The 23,765-nt window shown below is 51.2% G+C and overlaps 1 protein-coding gene across 24 annotated transcripts in view; it reads right to left on the minus strand.

Annotated features, from left to right (window-relative positions):
• Positions 1-23,765, minus strand: part of EP400 (E1A binding protein p400) — a 120,460-nt gene that overhangs the window by 70,853 nt on the left and 25,842 nt on the right. For 11 of the 24 annotated variants that reach the window (XM_089322934.1, XM_070066259.2, XM_089322932.1 and 8 more), the window contains 10 exons: positions 19,271-19,358; positions 17,907-18,014; positions 17,054-17,439; positions 12,727-13,023; positions 10,776-10,961; positions 8,892-9,032; positions 8,278-8,356; positions 4,983-5,032; positions 4,562-4,619; positions 3,880-3,969 (listed from right to left, as the gene is read on the minus strand). In XM_089322934.1, coding sequence (XP_089179060.1) covers positions 3,880-3,969; positions 4,562-4,619; positions 4,983-5,032; positions 8,278-8,356; positions 8,892-9,032; positions 10,776-10,961; positions 12,727-13,023; positions 17,054-17,439; positions 17,907-18,014; positions 19,271-19,358 — 1,483 coding nt within the window. The remainder of the gene's footprint in view (positions 1-3,879; positions 3,970-4,561; positions 4,620-4,982; positions 5,033-8,277; positions 8,357-8,891; positions 9,033-10,775; positions 10,962-12,726; positions 13,024-17,053; positions 17,440-17,906; positions 18,015-19,270; positions 19,359-23,765) is intronic. The other 13 variants (XM_089322935.1, XM_070066260.2, XM_089322933.1 and 10 more) reach the window with 5 other exon arrangements.

Here is a 23,765-nt window from a genome sequence, read left to right on the forward strand (position 1 = left end):
GCAGGCTGGTACCATCACTCCAAGGGCTGGAGACCACAGTGTTCAGACTCCACTTCCCACATTTTACCAGCTGAGAGTCTCTAACCTAAATATCCAAAATCCACACTACCCAGGATCCACACTGGATTTTCAGATCAGCAATGCTCAACCTCGATTTTTTAAAGCACATTTATTTTTCCTAAAAGTGAAGATGGTTAACCATTATTGACATAGACTGTATCTTTTTTTATTTATTTTTATTTATTTGAGTGGCACAGTTACAGGGAGGGAGGGATGGAGGGGGAGAGACACACACACAGAGATCTTCCACCTGCTGGTTCTCTCCTCAGATGGCCCCAACAGCCAGTGCTAGGCCAGGCTGAAGCCAGGAGTCAGGAGCTTCTTCTAGGTGTCCCATGTGGGTGCAGGGGCCCAAGGGCTTGGGCCATGTTCTACTGCTTTCCCATGCACATAAGCAGGGAGCTGGATTGGAAGTAGAGCAGCCAGGACTCAAACTGGTGCCTGTAAGGGATGCTGGCACTGCAGGTAGTGGCTTTACCGCTGTGCCACAACACCGGCCCTCCTGCTCCATTTCTGATCCAGCTTCTTGCTAATGTGCACTCTGGGAGGCAGCAGGGAACAGATGAAATATCTGCATCATCTCATCCCAGATGAAAAACCCCGATGGAGTTCCAGGTTTTTGACTGGCCTGGCCCAGTCTTCCATATTATTGGCATTTGGGGAGTAAACTAGCAGATGGAAGTACTTTTTCTCTCTCTGCCTTCCAAATTAAGTAAAATACATATAATTTTTTTCCTTTTTTCTCTCTTTTTTAAAATATTTATTTTATTTGAAAGTCAGAGTTACACAGAGAAGGAGAGGCAGAGAGAGAGAGAGAGAGAGAGAGAGAAAGGTTTTTCATTCGCTGGTTCACTCCCCAAATGGTCGCAGTGGTCGGAACTGCGCCGATCCGAAGCCAGGAGCCAGGAGCCTCTTCTGGGTCTCCTACGCGAGTGCAGAGGCCCAAGGACTTGGGCCATCTTCTACTGCTTTCCCAGGCCACAGCAGAAAGCTGGATGGGAAGTGGAGTAGCCAGGACTTGAACCAGTGCCCAAATGGGATGCCGGCACTGCAGGTGGCAGCTTAACCCACTACGCTACAGCACTGGCCCCAAATATGTATAATTTTTAAAAATGACAGATGAGGAAGCCAGAAAACAAATTAAAATGATGATAGATTGAGGCCGGCACAGTGGGTCAAACCACTGCCTGCAACACTGACATCCTATTTGTGTCCTGGCTCCTCCACTTCCCATCTAGTTCCATGCTGATGACCGAGGAAAGGCAGCGGAAGATGGCCCAAGAGCTTGGGCCCCTGCTACCCTCATGGGCGATCTGGAAGCTCCTGGCTCTGGGCTTCGGCCTGGTCCAGCACTGGCCATTGCGAGTGAACCGATGGATGGAAGATCTCTTTCTGTCTCTCCCTCCTTCTCTATTAACTCCGACATTCAAATAATAAATCTTTTTAAAAAATGGCAATAGATCTAAACTCAATTAGAATGCACTTCAATTTAACACAAATGTACTAAATGCTCCAATGTCAAGAGAGTTGTCGGTCAGCAATCACTTTATAGGAGATGCACTGTAAACAAAAGAGCACAGGCATTTGGTACGACGGTTAAGCCGCCACATGGAACACCCACATCCCAAATCTCATATGGTTTAAGTCCCGGCTCCTCTGTTTCTCGTCCAGCTTCCTGCTAATGACCATCCTAGGAGGCGGCAGATGATGGCTCAAATACTTGGGCCCCTGCCATCCACAAGGGAGACCTGCACTGAATTCTGAGCTCTGAGCTTCAACCTGGCCCTGCCCTTGGCTATTGGGACACATCTGGGGAATGAACCAGCAGATGGGAGACCTCTGTCTACCTGTCTTTCAAATAAAATGAAAAATAAATAAAAATTTTAAATACGTAAGGGGCTGGCATTGTGGCATAGTGTGTTAAGCTTCCCATGTGGGTGCTAGTTCATGTCTCAGTTGCTCCATTTCCAATCCAAGTCCTGCTGATGGCTCTGCTGATGGCAGAGAGTGGCCCAAGTATTTGGGACCTTGCTACCCTTGTGGGAGACCCAGATGAAGCTCCTGGTTTCTGGCTTCCACGTGGCTCAATCCTGACCATTGCAGACATCTAGGGAGTAAACAAGCAGACAGAAAATCTCTCCCTCTGAATCTCCTTCTCTTACTGTAAACTGACTTTCCAATAAATAAATCTTTTAAAAAAATTAAATAAATAAGCCAGCGCCGTGGCTCACTTGGCTAATCCTCTGCCTGCGGCACCAGCACCCCGGGTTCTAGTCCCGGTTGGGGCGCCGGATTCTGTCCCAGTTGCTCCTCTTCCAGGCCAGCTCTCTGCTGTGGCCTGGGAGGGCAGTGGAGGATGGCCCAGGTGCTTGGGCCCTGCACCCGCGTGGGAGACCAGGAGGAAGCACCTGGCTGCTGGCTTTGGATTGGCACGGCATGCCAGCCGCAGCGCAGCGGCCACAGTGGCCATTTGGGGGGTGAACCAACGGAAAGGAAGACCTTTTTCTCTGTCTCTCTTTCTCACACTGTCTAACTCTGCCTGTCCAAAAAATAAATAAATAAATAAATAAAAGAGCACAGATTGAAGTTAACAGAAACTTTCTCTGGAGCAAACTCCCTCAGTGCCAGGCCTTTAAGAATCCATAATAATCCCCCCCAAATTTCTTTTTTTTTTTTAAGATTTATTTATTTATTTGAAAAGTGGAGTTACAGCAAGGCAGAGGCAGAGAGAGCTCTTCCATCTGCTGTTTCACTCTCCTAATGGCCGCAACAGCCAGAGCTGGGCCAATCTGAAGCCAGGAGCCAGGAGTTTCTTCATGGTCTCCCATACAGATGCAGGGGCCCAAGCACTTGGGTCATTTCCCGCTGCTTTCCCAGGCCATAGCAGACAGCTGGATCAGAAGAGGAGCAGCTGGGACCTGCACCAGCACCCATATGGGATGCCAGCACTGCAGACAGCAGCTTTACCTGCTCTGCCACAGCGCCAGCCCCAACAACCTGATTCTAATGTGTACTTGAAACATCTCAACAACAGTCAAGATTCTCCTAAAAGAAGAGCAACGTGGAAGAACTTGCCTAACCAGGTATCAAGAACTATTATAAACCTGTGGTACCAACACAGAAACTGGTACAAATGAGCCATCAGACAGTACTGACCCCGGAAAGCGCCAGGTATAAGGAACTTGGTTTACTGGTGAGGAAAGACAAGCTTTTCCAGAACGGCACTGTACACAACTGTGCCACACAGCTGGAAAGAAACTCCATCAGCAATCACAGAGCCACCAGATGGGTGGACAATGCCCAGCACCTCTGAACGTGAAGCACGGGCGGCCAATCTAAACAAGGCGGCATGGTTCCCAGACAGTGCCATGCGCTCCCGGCCCATAGCGCTATGCCCAAGCCAATGCACAGGCACGCTGCAAGGAGGCTCACAGCAGCGCTGTCTGCAAGGGAGGAACGGGACACTGGCGTCCCTCAGTGGCACAAAAGCAGCAAGCAATGGCTTCACACACTACGGTCTGGAGGCCCTGGGAGAGGGATGACTGAGCAGAACAAGCCTGACCCTGTTCACCAAAGTCCTCACACGCGCACCCCTGGCTACACTGTTATTCAGAGATGTAAGCAGGTGGTGGGAACAAGAGTCCAGAGAGGGACCCACGTGAACCATCAGGTGCCGAGACCAAGGCTACGGCACTGCCAGCTGTGACGGCACTTGCACTCTATGTCCTGTGCAGTCAGTCGGCACCTGACACACACTTTTCATAGTTTTTTGTGCCTATTTAAAAGAAAAGCAGTTTTCAATACGATCATGAGGCCTACCTTCTTTGGCTAAATTAGAAAGTTCTGTCTGGTGATCGACGGCCCCTTCGTGTGCTTCCTCCTCTTCAATGGTCTCCTCTTCATCTTCCACTAAAATGGGCACCATCGGAGTCAGGGGGCAGGATAGTCCCTCTGAGCTTTCCAGTTGCTCACTGAACACTACAGGGCTTCCAAACTGTTTCTCCACAGCTACTGACGAGATTAAAACTGAGCTTTGTGATTCGCAGGTGAAAGTCGGCAAGGATCATTTATTAAATGAGCAAGAAACTGGAAAGTGTGCTTTCCCTCTCATTTCAAGCTATGATTACAGTCCTGGGTTTTCAACACACAACAGATCTCAGAGCACACGGAGCAATGTCCCCCTTTCTGTGTAGCTGCTGAGGTCCCCGTAGGGAACCCACACGCAGCCATCCAGGGTCACCATGGACATGACCCCAATCTGACATATCTACTCTGAGCCCCAGATACAGCTGCATTTCCAAACTCACAAAAGACACCTACCTCTGTGATGCTCCAAAAAACCTGCCAAGGATGCTAGGGATCCTGAAGAACTCTGTGCACTGGGGACGTCTGGATGGACACAGAGGTGCACACCCCCCAACAGTGCCCCCCGCCCCCCAGCACCAAGAGTGACTGCATGTGAACCACATGGCACAGACAGCACCAGGGGGTGGAGACAGACCTTCATCATCAGTCAAGGACGTGCTTGCTTTTCTCTTTCTTCCAGATACTCTGGAATCCTGAAACACAGAATGAAAGTAATAGACAGAAGCTCAAAAAACAGAACGGGAAGCCAAGGTGCATAACCCACAAGGACGGCAAAAGGCCCTGGGCACCCATGGACACTGAGCCTCCACTTGTGGGAAAGACACCAGGCAGCAGAACAAGGACACAAATCTACAGTCACTGTGCCTGGCTGCATCTTGCCAAACTGCCAAATGAACACCCTATGCAGACTAACGCCAGGGAGGATGGGTTCACTGTCACACTGGGCTGACTCTGTAAGGAAAGGAAACCACCACCAGAGACAGATCTGTCTAGGCAGCACTCCCTCCAGTCCACATGTGCGTTGTGCCAGAGGGCAGCCACAACCCTGAACTCACCAGGAAATGTTCTGGTAATACTTCCAATCCCCTGGGTCTCGACTCCTTCCCTGAAGAAATACAGAGCGTGATTAGTGTTCACCGAGGCTGCAGAGAGCAGATGTTCTTCACACTCGAGGAGGGCACCTCTGCCTGGCCCAGGCCTGCTGCCTTCTTCCTCCTACAACTCACAGCAGCCACTCTCCCATCTTCAAGTTCTACGCCCTCTGCAGGGGCCCCCTCTGAGGCTGCTTCCTCACGAGGAACACGCAAGGCTCACACTCATCCTCCCAGGGGTGTTCTGTGATCAAAGGAGACCACAGACATCACCTCCTCTGTGCAGGGCACACACCAAGGAGTCCAGCAAGTAGGGAGTCTGTGGAGTGAGGACTCCAGGAGTCCATGCAAACACCGCACCAGCACCACACAGGACAGATCCCCAGAAGGACCCACATGGGACAGACCCCTGGGTGAGCACACCTCACTGGCCAGGGACTGACTGCAGAGCAGGCTGAGAACCTCGATGCTGAGGACACCCAGAGTAACCCAGCTGGGGGTGCTGACTCTCACAGACACCTCGCAACACAACCAAAGCTCGAGTGGCGGCACACGGAGGCATGGCAGTGAGCAGACCAGATGCTGGCAAGCCACCGGCAAACGCCGGTCCCCTGGTGGCTAGCGGCTCCTATGAAGCGGCCCTGTGAGCAGTAACCTACACGAAGGACAGTCCGGTGTGGGGAGCAATCCGGACTGGACTGAGTTACTGGAATTAGGACTTATTCTATGCATCTGCTCTCCCACAATATGGCGCTGGGAGAGAAGTAAACAGCTTCCGCACAGCTGCCTCCAGTTCAACCAATAAACTGTAGGACTTGCTCCTGATTGGAGAGCAGCGTACTCGGCGTGTGGGCAGCCGAGTTAGGATTGGCGGAGGAGGTCTATAAAGGAGGAGAGAGACGGCATGCACGGGGAACATCTATGGGGAACATCTAGCTGAAGGAACACCTGTGCAGCCCCCGAGACGAGCCGGCCGGCGGTGTGCCGCTCCCCTGCGGAAGTGGGGAATGTGGCCAGGGGGAACTGCCCTTCCACGGAGGTGGAAGGGATAGTAGCCAACCCGGGAAGAACCAGCAGCAAACCCGGGGAGGGCCGAGCAGACAAAAGAACAGCGCAGGGTCTTGTGTCGTTCCCCCACGAAGACGGGGAGCGACATAATGGTGCCGTGACTCGGATAGGAAACCTAGGACGGATAGGAAACTTAGGAGGGAAGAAATGACTCGGATAGGAAACCTAGCTCGGATAGGAAACCTAGCTCGGATAGGAAACTTAGGACGGATATGAAACTTAGGAGGGAAGAAACGGGAAGAAATGGGAAATTACCGGAGAGAGAGACTAGCAAACAGCCTAGGGAAAAGCCGGACGAAAAGGGTGCCGGAAGAAGCTATTGAAAGCCTAGGCATAGACTCAGATACGGACTATGGGGGGAAGCTGGGAGAAATCTCTAAGGTCGAAAGTGAAAGTGAAAGCTAGAACAAACAGACTCGGACGCGGACTGTGGGGAGAGGCCAGGAGAAATGAGGGAGGAACATTGTTGGAAGAAAACTTAGGGAAACATACCGGGTAGAGAAAAATGTTAGGGAAATTGAAGCCGCGGGGGGCAGGCCGAGGCGGATACGAAAGCCACTTTGGGATTCTCAAGTTAGCCCGGGAATAGGGGGCGAAAAGTTGAAACCAGAAGCTGAAACGTGAGCCTGGTTGGGATCCGTCTGATTAGCCCGGGGAGCAAAGGACGGGAAGCCAAACCGTGGGGCGGAGACGTATGCTGGGTTGAATTCGCCAGGCTAGCCCGGGGAACTTAGATTGAATGCTAGTGGCGGACACGTAAGCTACGCTGTGTTACTCCCGGAAGCCGCCGCGTGCAGAGAGAGCACGGGGCGTGAATAGATAGGGAACGGGGCTGGCGTAGGCCGTGGTGCAGACGCGAAGGGCGTGGAGACCGCGGAGCGCGCGAAGCCAAGCCGCGCAGAGCCGTGAAGCCGCCGCGGGGCGGGCGCCGGCGGGGCGAGGCGCCGGGAAGCCGCGCAGAGCCGTGAAGCTGCCGCGGGGCGAGGCGCCGGGAAGCCGCAAGGATAAGAGAAACAGAAGTTTAGAAGTAAAGTGAGAGAAATAGGAATGCTGGAAGATAGAAGTAAAATGGGAGAAATAGGAATGCCCGGAGATAGAGAAATAGAGAAATAGAAAGGCCTCCCCTCAACATGGCAATGAGAAAGCTTGGATTCGGTCTGCCTGATTAAGTGAGGCGATGAGCACCTGGGCGGCTAGCAGCTTATGCGCCGCAGGTCACCGAAGACAGGCACGAATTAACATCATTAAGGCTTCCCCACAATAAAACAATTAGGAGGCTTGGATTCGGTCTGCCTGATTTAAGGCGGTAAGCACCAGCAAGCAGCTCGACCAAAGCATGAGCTGCAGGTCACCGAAGATAGGCACAAACCAACACTAATAAGTCTCCCCCACAAAAAGGCAATGAGAAGGCTTGGATTCGGTTTGCCTGATAGAGCTTGTAAGCCCCTGCAGGCAGAGCAGAGCATGCGCTGCGGGGCACCGAACACAGGCACGCATCAGCGCCTAAAAACCTCCTCACAACATGGCGAAGAGAGGACCCGGATTCGGTTTGCCTGATTGATAGGACTTGTAAGAGCCTGTGGCAACTCTAGCAAGTAGAGCAGAGTGTGTGCCGCGGGACACCGAAGACAGGCGCGTATCAACGCCAAAAAATAAAAAGAAAGGGGGATCTGTGGGGAGCAATCCGGACTGGACTGAGTTACTGGAATTAGGACTTATTCTATGCATCTGCTCTCCCACAATATGGCGCTGGGAGAGAAGTAAACAGCTTCCGCACAGCTGCCTCCAGTTCAACCAATAAACTGTAGGACTTGCTCCTGATTGGAGAGCAGCGTACTCGGCGTGTGGGCAGCCGAGTTAGGATTGGCGGAGGAGGACTATAAAGGAGGAGAGAGACGGCATGCACCGGGAACATCTATGGGGAACATCTAGCTGAAGGAACACCTGTGCAGCCCCCGAGACGAGCCGGCCGGCGGTGTGCCGCTCCCCTGCGAAAGTGGGGAATGTGGCCAGGGGGAACTGCCCTTCCACGGAGGTGGAAGGGATAGTAGCCAACCCGGGAAGAACCAGCAGCAAACCCGGGGAGGGCCGAGCAGACGAAAGAACAGCGCAGGGTCTTGTGTCGTTCCCCCACGAAGACGGGGAGCGACAGTCCGGGACTTGTTAAGGCTTTCCTCTGAAAGAATCGTACCTTTTCTGGAAACTTTCTGTAAATTTAAGGCCTTTTTCCTTTTTTCTTCTAATTCTACTTGTAGTTTTATTTCGACAACCTAAATACAAAGAGAATAAATAATAGCATTAAGGCTGCAAACTACAGAAGTCAGCACACAAACTTTAAAACTCATAGATACAGCAGTTCAAATGCACAGCTGTCCAACCTCATTTCAAATTTCTTCAAGAAGAAATTCCCAGTTTGGTGTTTTCATTTATTCTGTCTCTGTCTGCACTGAGTTCAAATCCTACCAGGAGGCAGGTAATCTGAGAAAGACTGGGTGAGGAGTGCCTGTGTGCACCCAGGCACACTGGGGCAGCCCTCTGCTGCTGAGACGTCCACTAACACTACAGGGAGTCTCCCAAAGTCTCACCAGGGCTCTCAGACATCTCGATGCCTGCAGACTGTACTAGGTGTCTTCCCAGGTGCAAAGACAAACACAGAGGTCAGTGCAGCTCATCCCAAGCATTTCAACAAGCCAATAACCCAGCACCTGGGTCTCAGGACTTGGGTCTCAGCTCACCCTAACAACTGTGCCTGTGCAATCAGCCTCATGGCCTTGTATCTGAGGCAGGCAGCCTCACAGAATTCACCTGTTCAATGTTAGACCAAAAATACTCTATTTCTCGGGCAGTCGATGCAGCGATGCGCCTCAGTCTGCTCTGCTCCTCCTTCTTGCCTCTCTCCTCGCGGACCCGCCTCTCCTCATGGTGGCGTGCCACAGTTCTGACGAGCTAGTGAATGAAAACACAAGAGCCTTCTGTTGCACTGTCTTCTCAGCCTTAAGTCACCTGAAATTGACTGTCAAATATGCCCTCCTATGTTCGTAGAGTGCATGAGAGAGTGGCACAGAAAGACCACCAACACCACTTGGCTGAACTTTTCTAGAAAACGTTCTTTTACGGGGCTGGTGCTGTGGTGTGGCAGCTAAAGCCATCACCTGCAGTGCCAGCACCCCATATGGGCACCGGTTCAAGACCTGGCTGTTCTACTTCTGATCCAGCTCTCTGCTATGGCCTGGGAAAACAGTAGAAGATGGCCCAAGTCCCTGGGTTCCTGCACCCATGTGGGAGACCTGGAGAAGCTCCTGGATCCTGGCTTCGGAATGGCGCAGCTCTGGCTGTTGCAGCCAATCGGGGAGTGAACTATCGGATGGAAGACCTCTCTCTCCCCCTCCCTCCCTCCCTCCCTCCCTCTCTCTCTCTGCCTCTCCTTTTCTGTGTAACTCTTTCAAATAAATAAATAAATCTTAAAAAACCCACTCTTTTACTAAACACATGCTATTTTTCCCAAAACTGGAACCTTGTACAGCACTCCAGCCTTTCCCCACTGAGTACCTGGTTAGCTTCTGTCCGCTCATGCAGCAGGGATCACGGACTTTCAATGTGGTACACAGTACTTCACTGCACAGATGGCAGCAAAATTTACCTAATTCCTACATGTGGAAACTGCTGGGCTACAATAACTCACAGTTTTAAGGCTTTTGCCTTAAACTGCCAAACTGCTTTCCGCACTGTATACTCTACACATCTACCAACAGGACACTAAAAAGGCAGAGACGTGAATTAGAACTGATAGCACAGAGGGGCTGGTCCTGCAGTCACCATCATCCCGTTCTAGGAATGGAAATGACCCAACTGCCCCACCAGGACACTGTGCTACGAGCCAGCCCAGCCTCACCAGTGCCACCGTGCCCTGCCACCCAACCACGACCTGTCCAGCTGCTGTCCACATGCCCAGGACCATGCTTCTCTATGAGCTGCCAGAAGGAACAGTCTTGAATCTGACTTGAAACCTTGTATATCCCAGTGGTCTCAGCCTTTCCCTCCCTGACCTTGATGGGGAAAGATGGTGAGAATTCATGGAGAGAAGCAGACAGGGCAAGGGACAAATAACTGACTACACCATAAGAGTACAGGAAATATGAATACAGGCCCTAGACATGAAGACGGGGGTGCATGACACAGGGAGAACAGAACATGGGGGAAGGGCTTATCCCCAAATTTCTGGAGTTAGAAGCTGTGCCTCCTGTATGTGTGCTTTGGGTACAGTAAAAATGAAATAAATTCTTACTCAGAACTGGAGAATAAGCTGGACCAGAAGCCTCGGTAGAGTTAAGCATGGGTCAGGGGCGCAGTCTGCAGCCCCTCCTACAACACTGCCCTCCTGGCTCTCAGCCTCCTCAGCTCCCTGACCAGCCCTGGGCACCAGCCTGGGCCTGGGTGCTAGGGACACCCTGATTCCACTGTAGGTGAAACTGGCAGGAAGGCACCCGAATTCCAGACCACTTGCTCTCCATGGTCCACACTGGTTCTCCTAACACCAAACCTAACACCATTCCTCAGAACGACTCGCATGGCAAAGTCACCACACAAACCACTGGAAGGGATTATAGTAGTCAGAAGCCTTCAGAGTCAGTCTGCAAGGCCCAGTTACCATGGCAGCACAGCTCAAGGGCAGCCTGTGTTCAGCCCTACCTTCTTAGCAGCAGCCACCTTCCACCGCCTCTCCTGGGCGAAGTCTGTGGCCATCCACTGCATCTCCTCCAGCAGGCAGTCCCAGTGGGACCTGGGCCGGGGGGCCTCCTGCAGCTTTGGCAGCCGCCGCAGAGACCACAGGCCTTCTCGCCTTAGGTCTGCAATCCGCTGGTGGATCTGGTTTTCCTGCAAGAGTTGGACAGGGAGGTGACATCAGTGCATACAATTATCTAGCACAGTCTGCTACTTCAGACCCCAAACATTCGAAACCCTGCCATGTGCACGGCTCTATCAGTCCTAATGAAGAAACCCTCAGGAAGCCACAGTTTCAAGACTTGGACACAAAGATTGAGCTGGCTCCAGAAGCTCAGGCAGATGAGCCTGTGACTGCCCTGGAAGCCTTTGGAGCAGATGGGGCAACAAGTCTTATTCTTCCCTAAAACACAGGGAGGACCCCACGTGTTGACAAAGGAAACAGCATGACACCTGGGATCTGCTCCAAAACCATCGGAAAGGGGAAGAACTGAGCAAACAAGACTGTCCTGTGTTGCAGACTGCACACGCTGCACAGTGCTGCAGTGTGGCACCAGGTACTGACCACTGTGATGCCAGGTCAGGGGGACCACTGGGGTTACAACCTCCTATCTGATGTTTCGTTATTTAAAAAAAGTATTTACTGGAGGGGAGAGGGAGGAGAAGGGGGGACAGAAAAAGAGAGCGCCAAGTGCAAACAACTCTTCCCCATCCACTGGTTCACTCCCCAAATGAGCACAACAGTCAGAATTGGGCTAGGCCAAAGCCAGGAGCTTGCCCCAGGTCTCCCACATGGGTGGCAAGGACTCAGCCACCTGAGCCATCACCCCAGGTTCTACATTAGCAGGAAGCACTCTTGGCAGGTGTACGTCCAAACAGCTAGGCTATCTGCCTACCCTATTTGTTTAACTTCCCTAACGAAGCTGAACAAAATAAATGCTTAGTTATGCAATAAAAACCAAGAGCTAAGTGCTGGGTAGTCAATCTCCACGATGGGCCACAGCCAGGGCTTCATCTCTGCCTGACGCAGAGCCGTCAGCCCACTCTGACTCTCTCCCTTCCCAGCCCTCACACCTGGCTGCCCAGAAAGTAGCCCAACACTGCTGATCATCACAAGAAAAAGACCTTCGCCACTGGAGTCTGCTTCCTCCACAGCAGGTGAAACATTTGGTTTTCTACCATCACACACCATGCTCAATGCCCACACTATGAAGTCTGCAGTTTCAAGCTATCACACCCTTGGGACAGGTGTTCTCAGCCTAGGGTCAAGACATGCACATTCTGCACCGGAGTGCCTGAGTCTGATTCCTGGCTCCAGCTTTTTTTTTTTTTTTTTTTTTTTTTGGACAGGCAGAGTGGACAGTGAGAGAGAGAGACAGAGAGAAAGGTCTTCCTTTGCTGTTGGTTCACTCTCCAATGGCCGCCGCGGCTGGCGTGCTGCGGCCGGCGCACCGCGCTGATCCGATGGCAGGAGCCAGGTACTTATCCTGGTTTCCCATGGGGTGCAGGGCCCAAGCACTTGGGCCATCCTCCACTGCACTCCCTGGCCACAGCAGAGAGCTGGCCTGGAAGAGGGGCAACCGGGACAGAATCCGGCGCCCCGACCGGGACTAGAACCCAGTGTGCCGGCGCCGCAAGGCGGAGGATTAGCCTAGTGAGCCACGGCGCCGGCCCCTGGCTCCAGCTTTCTGCAAGGCAGACCCTGGGGGGCAGCAGTGATAGCTCACGTTACTGGGTTCCTGATACAACATGTGGGAGACCTGGATTGCACTGCTGGCTCCTGGCTTCACCCCAGCCCAGTCTCCGCTATTGCAAGTATTTGAAGCCTGAACCTCTGCCTGTATTTCAAAAAACAGGTCACATCCTTAAAAATCGCAGTGAAATGTGCTTCTGAGCACTTCTCCTTCAGTGCACTCACCAGTGTCATTTGTTCTGCGAGCTTTTCCTGAGAACTGTCTTGGGACGAGGCAGCGTTCTGAGCAGGGCTCTGTGGTTTGGGTGCGGCTGACACAGCCACCCCTGGAGACCGGGAAGCAACAGGAGACAGCGCCTTGTTGGTTGATGAGGAAGGTCTGTTCACTGGTGATGACCGCGCAGGCAGGGGTCCTGAGCCTAGGCCACTCACAGGTGCAAGGGACGAGGTAGACGAGGAAGTGGGCAGAGGCCGCTGGCAGGGCTGGGCAGAGTCCATGGGTGGCCGTGTGGATGCCACTGTCTAGCAGGCAGAGGAGAAGCACAGCAAGGTCAAGACGCATTTCAGGACATCCACACAGTCCACCCAGCAGGGCAGTCAGCTGCCTCTCAGTGCCACAAGGGCAAAGTGGTCAAGGAGACCACAGGGAGTACCACACAGCACACTGTGCCCACAAAACCCGAGGCCCCTTGCCTCCCACTGCCTTCCCAGCTGTCTTAGCACTGGTATGATCTGGCTCTGGTCTGTTCTTTTCACTTTTCCCAGCCTTTTCTCCTCTATTTTTGTAAAATTTAAAACTTAACTGTGTAAGCTTTTTCCTAACTGAAAAATACCAAATACTCCTTTTCCATCTTTGCTGTGCAGAGCGGATGCAGATCCCACAGGCTGCAGGCTCCACTCGCCCTTGTGCATCCAGACCCAAGCTTGCGGAACCAAAGGAAAATCTGACCCCTGACTAAAGACTAAAGCCAATTCATCCGTAAATCCTGGAGAGAAGGGGGCATCAACTTAGCAAGGAAGGTGAAGCTGGAATGAGGGCTATGTACAGACAGGCACCAGAGACAGCACATGTACAGCCCAGAGAGGCCACCAAGACGGCCTCTCCACCCCCAGTGAGCAGCCTGTTACACATGGGCCCCACCAAGACGGCCTCTCCACCCCCAGTGAGCAGCCTGTTACACATGGGCCCCACCAAGACGGCCTCTCCACCCCCAGTGAGCAGCCTGTTATACATGGGCCCCACCAAGACGGCCTCTCCACCCCCAGTGAGCAGCCTGTTACACATGGGCCCCTCCCCTAGTTAAAGGGATTTTCCTACTCATGGCTGGCCACACACTTCCACTGGGGCAGAAGGGGACCACGGCTGGCCACACACTTCTGGAGATGAAGTTCACAGGGACACAGCACACCCATTCACTTGCAGGTCATGATGGCTGTGCACACCCTTCAGAACCTAACCAGCCTACAAGGCCAGCACAGTCACAGTACCTGGCCCCTCACAGCGGGAGTCTGCCAAGCCCAGCCTGACCTACAATTAAGAGGTTTCCACAGACTCTGTAAGAGTTTTTTAAGATTCATTTACTTTATTTGAAAGTCAAAGTTACACAGAAAGAGAAGGAGAGGCAGAGAGTGAGACAGCGAGCGAGCGAGCATATGAATCCTCCATCCCCTGGTTCACTTCCCAGTTGGCCTCAACAGCCAGAGCTGCGCCGGTCTGAAGCCAGGAGCCAGGAGCTTCTCCAGGTCTCCCACGTGGGTACAGGGGCCCAAGGACTTGGGCCATCCTCTACTGCTTTCCCAGGCCATAGCAGAGAGCTGGATCGGAAGTGGAGCAGCCAGGTCTTGAACCGGTGCCCACATGGGATGCTGGTACTGCAGGTGGTGGCTTTATCCGCCATGCCACAGCAGCAGCCCCTGTAAAAGGGCTTCTTTAAAGATACTTGGCACAGCTAATTCTTCAATGCCACAGGCAGGTAAATGGACCTAGGAAAAACCATTGTGGGCTGGTGCTGTGGCGCAGTGGGTTAAGCCACGACCTGCAGTGCTGGAATCCCATGTGGGCACCAGTTTGAGTCCTGGCTACTCCTTTTTTTTTTTTGACTGGCAGAGTTGGAGACAGAGACAGAGAGAAAGGTCTTCCTTCTGTTGGTTCACCCCACAAATGGCCGCTATGGCCAGCACGCTGCACCGATCCAAATCCAAGAGCCAGGTGCTTCCTCCTGGTCTCCCATGCGGGTGCAGGGCCCAAGCACTTGGGCCATCCTCCACTGCCTTCCCGGGCCACAGCAGAGAGCTTTACTAGAAGAGGAACAACTGGGACAGAATCTGGCGCCCCAACCTGGACTAGAACCCGGTGTGCCAGCACCACAGGCGGAGGATTAGCCTAGTGAGCCGCGGTGCCAGCCTGGCTGCTCCACTTTTGATCCAGCTCTCTGCTAATGCTCCTGGGAAAGCAGTGGAACATGGCCCAAGTGCCTGGGCCCCTCTACCCACATGACAGACCTGGATGAATTTCCTGGCTGTTGCAGCCATTTGGGAGTAAACCAGTGGATTGAAAGCACTCTTCCCCTCTCTCACCTTCTTTAACGCTACCTTTTAAATAAATAAATCTTATTTTAAAAGAAATGAAAAACCACTAGGCTGCTAAAGCTGCCCACAGCTATGAGAGAAAGCATCCATGGGGATCATGTCACCAAAATCTACAGCGGGAGGGACCGCAGGAGCTCGCTGCCTGCTGGAAGCCGCCTTCCTAGGCACGGCACCCACACAGCCTGCACACTGGCCATCACAGGCCCACTAGGTGCTGACTGCACAGTCCTGCCAACGTATTCAGCCTTTCTGCTCTCAGTTTTTAAAATATTCTGCTTCATAAAAAAACAAACAAACAAACAAAAAACCAGAATAATGTTCACAAAGTACTGATCACAGGGCCCGACACCTCACCTCCAAAGTGACAAGTGGAAGCTAGTACACATTGCTGTTATTATTCTACCATTCCACACTGAAGACCTGGCTATAAATCTCAAATAATCCAAAAGAGCTTAGATTCTGCTATGGCCTGGGAAAGCAGTAGAGGATGGCCCAAGTCCTTGGGTCCCTGCACCCGCATGGGAGACCCAAAAGAAGCTCCTGGCTCCCAGCTTCAGATTGGCACAGTTCTAGCTGTTGTGGCCAACTGGGGAGTGAACCATCGGATGGAAGACCTTTCTCTCTCTGTGTAACTCTTTCAAATAAATAAATAAATAAATCTTAAAAAAAAAAAAAAGGATCAACTGACTATATTAAAAAAAAAAAAAAAGGAAAAAGGGGCCTGGAATCTAAGGGGCCTGGAATCTAAGGGGCCTGGAATCTAAGGGGCCTGGAATCTAAGCGCACCCGGTAAGTTCCCGTGCCAGTGGAGGAGAGGCTGAGAGGAGCGGCTGCACTGACCCTGCCAGGGTCGCTGAGAACTAAGGACACTGCTCCTGCACCCTCCTGCTGGAACAAGTGCAGGCTGTGTCCGAGCTCTCCTTAGGAACTGGGACTGCCTGCTACTGCATCCCAAACCACGGCTGCACTGCATGCGTGCAGAAGAGACTCACTGCATGTGTTTATTTTATTTGCGTGCATCTCATAAATGCAACACCAGGAACACAGTATTCTTCCCTCTGTACCTGCCCTTCCACACGCTCTCCTACCCCTCCCTCTACCTCTTCCCTCTCCTGTTCTTCACCAAGATCTGTTTTCATTTAGCTTTATACAGAGGATTAAGTATTCTAGGTAAAGAGTTCAACACTTAGTCTGAGAAAGAAAAAGAAAGAAAGAAAGAAAAACAAACTTCAACAGTCCAGATAAGGGCTGTTCAAAGTCATTGTATCTTGAAGGTGATCTCCATTTTTTCCTTCCTCTCTCCCCCTTCTTTCCTTTAAAGAAGAACCCAAGAATGATACATCTTTGCCAGCTCTTAGACTAACTGTAACTTAGGAGACAAGAGAATGTTCTCCACCTCGTACACTGTAAGGCAGTGATTCCTGAAAGCAAGTTTTACTAGTAAGTCTCATGACAGAACCCTTTGGGGACAGAGGTCCTGTGTGTGAAGTTAGTGCACAGTGACAACTGTTGTTTACATAGCAACACAAAGAGACTCCCTTCAGATACCTGTAGCAGGGCCTTACTCAGGACTGTAGCAAACACAGGGAGGGCTGGCAAGGTTGAGAGGCATGGCTCATGCCCAGCTCGTCACTTCATGCCAGGGCTCGGGCCAGTTCCTCTGCACCTACCCGAGAGTGCCTGAGCAGATCAAGTGGGACCATCAGCATTGTGGGCAGGGCAGTAGGGCAGGCTCCAACTACTAACAGCTACCACATTCATTCCTTTTCTATTATTTAAATAATGGCAACTATTACTACAGAGTACATAAAAATACACAGTAGCTACTGAACTGATTGTGAACTGGGCAAATAAACTGCTATGAGAACATGTGCTTGGACAAACACACAGATGCAAGCCAGCTCTGCAACTGTGTTTCCTTCTCTTCACCTCTAGCTACAAACAATGTCTGTCCCCAGTGTACCTGTGGCTGGGATGGAAGCTGAGCTGCCTGTATCTGGGCCTTCCCAGGCACCGGGATGTGCAGGGCCGGCTGCATGGGCTGTGGAGGAGGAAGAGGGAGCTGGCTGGGGAGAGGCGCGGGGACAGGAACATTTGGCTGCTGAGTCTTCAGCGGGACTTGAAGCTGTGTCTGAGCCTCTACCACCTGTGGCTGCTGCGGATACTGCAGTGTAGACGGGAGGGCTGCAGTGGGGACACCGGCGGGGGGCAGCCTGGCAGGCAGCTGCGGAGGCGGAGTGTGCAAGCTGGCGGCGTTCTGCACAGGAGGCCCTGTGGAAGGGTCGTACTGCTGCTGGCTCTGCTTCTGCCCGGTGAGCTGCGTGGCCTGAGGGGCAGGGGGCATTCCTCCTGCAAAATAAGAAAACCCCAGGGCACCAGTTTCAGAGCGCAGCAGCTCCCACCCAGGAAGTCACAGACCCGTCTCACTCTCCGATGGGCAGTGAGTGTTGTGCTAGATCCGAAGGCACAAGCGAGCACACAGGAGGGAGAGAGGCGCTCGAGCTTTGCAGTCATCAGCATCAAGCGAAACAGACGTCAACTACCACAGAGCACCCCCACAACAGCAGCAAGGCAGAAACAGGGACAGAAGCCACTGAAAGGCACAGTGACAGTGAGAACGGGAGCTCCCACTGGAGGGACAAGAGTGTCCACAGGGCTCTTTCCATACGGCGTTACGTGGGACACAGAAATAACCCAGCCTCAGAGACCACTCCGACACTGGGGCTCTCAACCACGGAGCCTGGTTGACCTGGGTTTCAGTGGCCATGCCCTCCCTCTCTGGGAGCTGAGCGAGCTGGCGCCAGGCCAGGTCTTACCTTGGACTGTTGGCATTAACTGCTGCAGAGGAACTCCTGCGCTCACCCCTGGGTGCTGGAAAACTACCCCTTGGTGACCCACTTCAAGTCGAGGTCGCTTAGACTGCTCTAGAATAATTTTCAAAAAAGGTGCAGTTTGATATAAAAATAAACCACAAAAGTAGTAAAAAAAAAAAGTGTACGTGTTTTATAATCTTGAACAGGGAAGCCTTTCTATGTATGACAGGATACAGTGGATAAATATTACTTTTTTTCATTAAAAATTCGCCAATGCAAGAAAAGCCATCATAAAAAGGCCAAGGACAAGCAACAGCTGAGGGTCGACGCAGCCCATGGAGAACAGAGCTGGTCAGAGGGTCCTAACAAACCACCATGAAAAGCACAGCAACCAGACAGACAACAGGCAGAGCATGGAAGGCTGGCCAGAGAACAGACTCACAAATGATGAACAAATGGGAAAAAGCACTGCCCAACCTTACTAAAAATTAAAGAAAATCACACTGAAACGGAACATCGACCATGATTAGAAGATTGATCATACTAATGAAACGGCCAACTCATCCAGAAACTGTTATGGCAGTGAGAACTGGCTGGCCCTCTTTCTTTGGAGGGCAATGGAGCATCAACCACTCCTGACTGCACACGCACCCTGACGGAGCACTCTCACCTCAGAGGTACTGACAAACAAGAAATAAATGAGACTCTATGTTCAATCCTCTGTTGATTGTAGAAAAAAAATGAGGCAATAACAAATGAACACTAATAATGATCTGACTGATAAAAAAAATGAATCCACCACGTGGTGGAATACTATACAGCCATCATAAAGAATGAGTTATACGATTTGGAAAGATGGCCTCCTGTGTCACCATCTTAAAAGAAACATACATTATATATATTTTCACATTTGGATTCTTCCAAAACAACACACATGACACTACTTGTGCCATGACAGAAGGACACCTGTGAGAATACACAACATCAACAGTGGTAGCTGCTCGTGGTCTGAGAGTTGACAGGCATCAAACCAGAGGCAGATGTCAATTTATACTCTTCCAAGCTGTATGAATCTTACCTTAAGATGTATTAAGTTTATAACTTAAAGGAAAATTTCAGTTTAAAAAGACAACTTCAAAAAGATGAATTTACATTTAATCATAACATGGTGACTAAAGAACCTCCAAACGCACATGGAAAAGATGGAATGTATCTCTTCAACAGACAAATGTTTCGCTTCAGTGCACATAAACGTTCATATAAATACTCTGTCCAGCTGATAAACAGCAAAAGGAAAATTCACATTCAAAGTAGAAAGAAACCGCTGCTCTTTGGCGGGGACGCACTCACTCGTGTCTGAGACACACCTGTGGGTGGCAGCCCCTGCTGCCTCTTGAATGGGTCTGTCTCTGCGGCACTGCCGGGCCCTGCCAGACTCCCCGCGAGGGCTTGCTGCTGAAAAAGGAGCAAATACACAAGACCAAGTCAGCTCTGGCACCTCAAGAATGAACACAAACCAAACCATCATAATTATCCCAAATCCTGACCTTGTTAGTGAGGAATGTTATCTCCCCAGTATCCTCCAATATCCACATCTAACGGATGTTTGTGTATGATAAAGTTCTAACTTACCTCTGTAAGGAAAATGTCTTAAATGGAATTTCAAATCAATGCACACTAGGGTCCTGTGGATGCTAACTGGCTTTGCAAAGAAGCAAGAGCAGAAGGCTGGGAAACTAAGTCCACTGTTAAGACCACAGCTTAGTGACCTCCCCAGTCACACTGCCAGGAGTGAATGCATACCCAGAAAATGGAGTAATAAAAAAAAGTTAAACTGCTTTCCTACTTGGAAATGACATTAAAACCCCAGGAATAACAGTCTTGGATCTTCAAAGTGCTATTTTTACTGTTAGCAACCTACAGCTATTTGAAACATGCGTGTGTATTACTTAAGATGTGGAAATAAAAGCAAAGCAGCAGTCAGAAAGGTCACAAGTCACATGATTCCAACTACTGTCCTAGGGTAGCACATCTGGAAAAGGCAACTCCAGGGAGAGCAAAAAACAAAACCAAAAACGACCAGTGGCTAGCAGGCATTGGGGTGGGGGTGGAGAGAGCGCTAGGGTAGAAAATCACTGTATGCGACACGTACGGCAGGTGTGTGCCATCACGGCCACAGCACACGTGTCCACAGTGTGAACTGTGGCTCTGCGTGACGACCTGCCAGCAGCGACTCACTGAGCACAACACGTGAGCCCTCCCACGGCGCTGTCGGTAGTAAACAAAGATGTACAGTGCGGGGCCAGGGACATACATGGAACTCCCTTCCTCTCAATCCTGCTCTAAAAAAATAATCTGTTAAAAAAAGAAAAAAAGAAAAAAAAAAAAAGCTGCCATGAAGACAGGAACTAGCCAGGTCTGGGTCAGCAGACTTAGCTGTAACCCCAGCCACAGTAAATGCTAAGGACAGGGATGCAGGTTTGCCAAATGCTTCCTGAAGGGTACAATTGTATCAGCCCTACTTGGGGAAGCAAACGTTAGACGCCTAGACTACCCTCAGCTGAGGGCAAGGGGGTTGTCTGACCCAACCGCCTTGAACCGTCAAAGGGCCATCGCCCAGCACCATGACCCCTGAACCCTCTACAGACAGCTCGCTCGCTGGGGAAAGGCCCTAAAGTCATTCAGGGGACACGACAACAGAGTAACTGTCACAGGATGGCACCACATTTACACCAAACTAGGCTGAGGAGCTCAGGGAAAGGGATGCAGGGCTGACCCCACAGGAGGGGAGGCAGACAGACATGGTCTCAACAGCTGCAGCGAATACTGTAAGTGGAGCCCACGCTGTGGCTCACTTGGTTAATCCTCCACCTGCGGCGCTGGCATCCCATATGGGAGCCGGGTTCTAGTCCCAGTTGCTCCTCTTCCAGTCCAGCTCTCTGCTGTAGCCCGGGAGTGCAGTGGAGGATGGCCCAAGTGCTTGGGCCCCTGCACCCCATGGGAGACCAGGAAGAAACACCTGGCTCCTGGCTTTGGATCGGTGCAGCGCTGGCCATAGCGACCATTTGGGGGGTGAACCAACAGAAGGAAGACCTTTCTCTCTCTCTCTCTCACTGTCTAACTCTACCTGTCAAATAAAAATGAATGAATGAATGAATACTATGAGCTCTGAGCAGGACTACAGCTAATACTGTGTGTGTGTGTGTGTGTGTGTGCATGCGTGTCTCTCCCATCCAAACTGCCCAAATGTTCTACAATGAAAAGAAGGAAGTTATTTTTAGATAAAACAAATTGATAAAGGTTTTGCATCTAATAACAGCCAAGTCATTCCTATCTGACCAAACATATTCCAAAAAACCATAAATTCTAGATTAAACATAATAAAATAAGGAAAGGTAGGTGGATGACATGGTAAAGGAATCTACACTTGTAAGAAGGGAACGGAACCTGGCAAGGCTTCCAGGTCATGCATGCCACAGCTCAAACATGGTGACAGTCTCAGCGTGAGTGACAGGATGGAGGTGACAGCTGGGGGAGGCGGCCAGTTCATTCTGCAGTCTCCACCTCTGACTGACTCCCAAACCATGCACAACCATGAACAGACCCAAAAGCCAAAATACCAAATGTAATTCAAGGTGCTGCCTGACTTCAGAGACAAGAGCTTGAGCTCTAATTCAATCAAGGTAACCAAGTGTTAGAAAGCAAAGCAATCATCCCCTTTATGAGAACAAACAGAATTCAAAGTTCCTAACGTCATTGGTGACTGTCCCAAACCCAACTCAAACTGAAGCATACAGATAGGCAGGAACCCATGAGCCAGACTCTCAAGACAAGCAATGCGGCCAGTGCTGAGGCACAGCGGGTGAAGCTGCCACTTACCACACCAGCAGCCCCTATCAGAGAGCCAGCTGCAGTCCAGGCTACTCTGCTTCTGATCCAGCTTCCCGCTAATGCAAGTACTTGAGCCCTTGCCCACTCATGTGAGAGGAGTATGTTTCTGGCTTCAGCCTGGCCCAGCCCTGACTGTTATGGCCATTTGGATGCAGATTTCTCTCTCTCTTGCTCTGCCTTTCAAAGTAATAAGTTTTTATAAAAGAAAAAAAAAAAAGAGGGGCCATCATAGCCAGTGTAGTAGTTTAAGCCTCCGCCTGCAGTGCCGGCATCCCATAAGGGCATCCCGTACAGGCACCGGTTCATGTCCTGGCTGCTTCTCTTCCAATCCACCTCTCTGCTGATGGCCTGGGAATGCAGTGTAAGATGGTCCAGGTGTTTGGGCCCCTACACCAGCGTGGGGGACCCAGATGAAACTCCTGGCTCCAGATTGCCTCAGCTCCGGCTGTTGCGGCCACTTTGGGAGTGAATCAGAAGATGGAAGACTTCTCTGTCTGTAACTCTGCTTGAAGAGAAAAGAAGAGGAGAGGAGAGAGGAGAGAGAGGGGAGAGAGGGGAGAGAGGGGAGAGAGGGGAGAGAGGAGAGAGAGGAGAGAGAGGGGAGAGAGGAGAGAGAGGAGAGGAGAGAGGAGAAAAGAAAAAAGAGAGAAGAGAGGAGAGAGAAGACAAGCCCAAAAGGACCCATATCCTAGAATCAGCAGAGAGCAATGTCAAAGTGGTTTCAATAAGTATGCCCAAGGGCACAGTGAAAACCACACAGTAAAAAAGATGAGAAGAAATCTTGATAGAAAAAGACACTTAAGAGTCAAATAGAGGCCCTAGAACTGACACATACAACATCTGAAATAACAAATGTATTGGGCAAGCTTAATAGCAGTGTGGGTGTGCACAACAGTCAGTGAGCTTAAAGATTCTTGAAAGAGAGAAGCAAGCAGAGAGTTCAGGGCAGTGCTCGAAAAGGACCAACCAACACAGGGTTGAGAGACTCCACAGGGCACCAAGGACACCCGAGACTAAAGCAATCCAATGAACAAGGAAAACTCTTTAAGAAATGGTCCTGGGGACAGCGTTGTGGCGTGACAGGTTAGAGCTGCCACCTGCAACACTGCCATCCCATATGAGCACCAGTTCCAGTTCTAGCTGCTCCACTTCCCATCTAGCTCCCTGCTAATATGCCTGAGAAAGCAGTGGAAGATGGGCCAAGAGCTTGGGCCCCTGCACCCACATGGTAGCCCCAGAAGAAACTCCAGGCTCCTGGCTTTGGACTGGCCCAGCTCCAGCTGTTGCTGCCATTTGGGGAGTGAACCAGCAGACAGAAGACCTCTCTCTCTCTCTCTCTCTCTCTCTCTCTCTCTCTCTCTCTCTCTGTATCTCCTTCTCTCTGTAACTCTGCCTTTCAAGTAAAAAAAAAAAAAAATCTTTAGAAAGATAAGAAAGGGGCTGGCACCGTGGCTCACATGGTTAATCCTCCGCCTACAGCGCCGGCATCCCATATGGGCACCGGTTCTAGTCCCGGTTGCTCCTCTTCCAGTCCAGCTCTCTGCTGTGGCCCAGGAAGGCAGTGGGGTTTGGCCCAAGTGCTTGGGCCCCTGCACCTGCATGGGAGACAGGGAGGAAGCACCTGGCTCCTGGCTTCGGATCGGCACAGCACTGGCCGTTGTGGCCATTTGCGGAGTGAACCAATGGAAGGAAGACCTTTCTCTCTGTCTCTCTCTCACTGTCTAACTGTATCTGTCAAAAAAAAAAAAAAAAAAAAAAAAAAAAAAAAAAAGATGAGAAAAGGTTCTGTAAGACCAGGCATACATGTGAAAAGAATGCGCAAAGTAGATGTCAAAAAGCAGAGACCTGCGCTCACCAGCACACTGGCAGGGGACCCAGCCGTCTGTACACTGCCCCCCGACACAGGACACAGAGCTACAACTACACTGGAATTCCCCGAGCATCAGAATGGCTTCTACTTTTTATTTACTC

The sequence above is a fragment of the Oryctolagus cuniculus genome, chromosome 21 (genome assembly GCF_051225735.1).
Source record: "Oryctolagus cuniculus isolate XC-2025 breed Fujian yellow rabbit chromosome 21, ASM5122573v1, whole genome shotgun sequence".
In the NCBI taxonomy this organism is placed as follows: Eukaryota; Metazoa; Chordata; class Mammalia; order Lagomorpha; family Leporidae; genus Oryctolagus; species Oryctolagus cuniculus.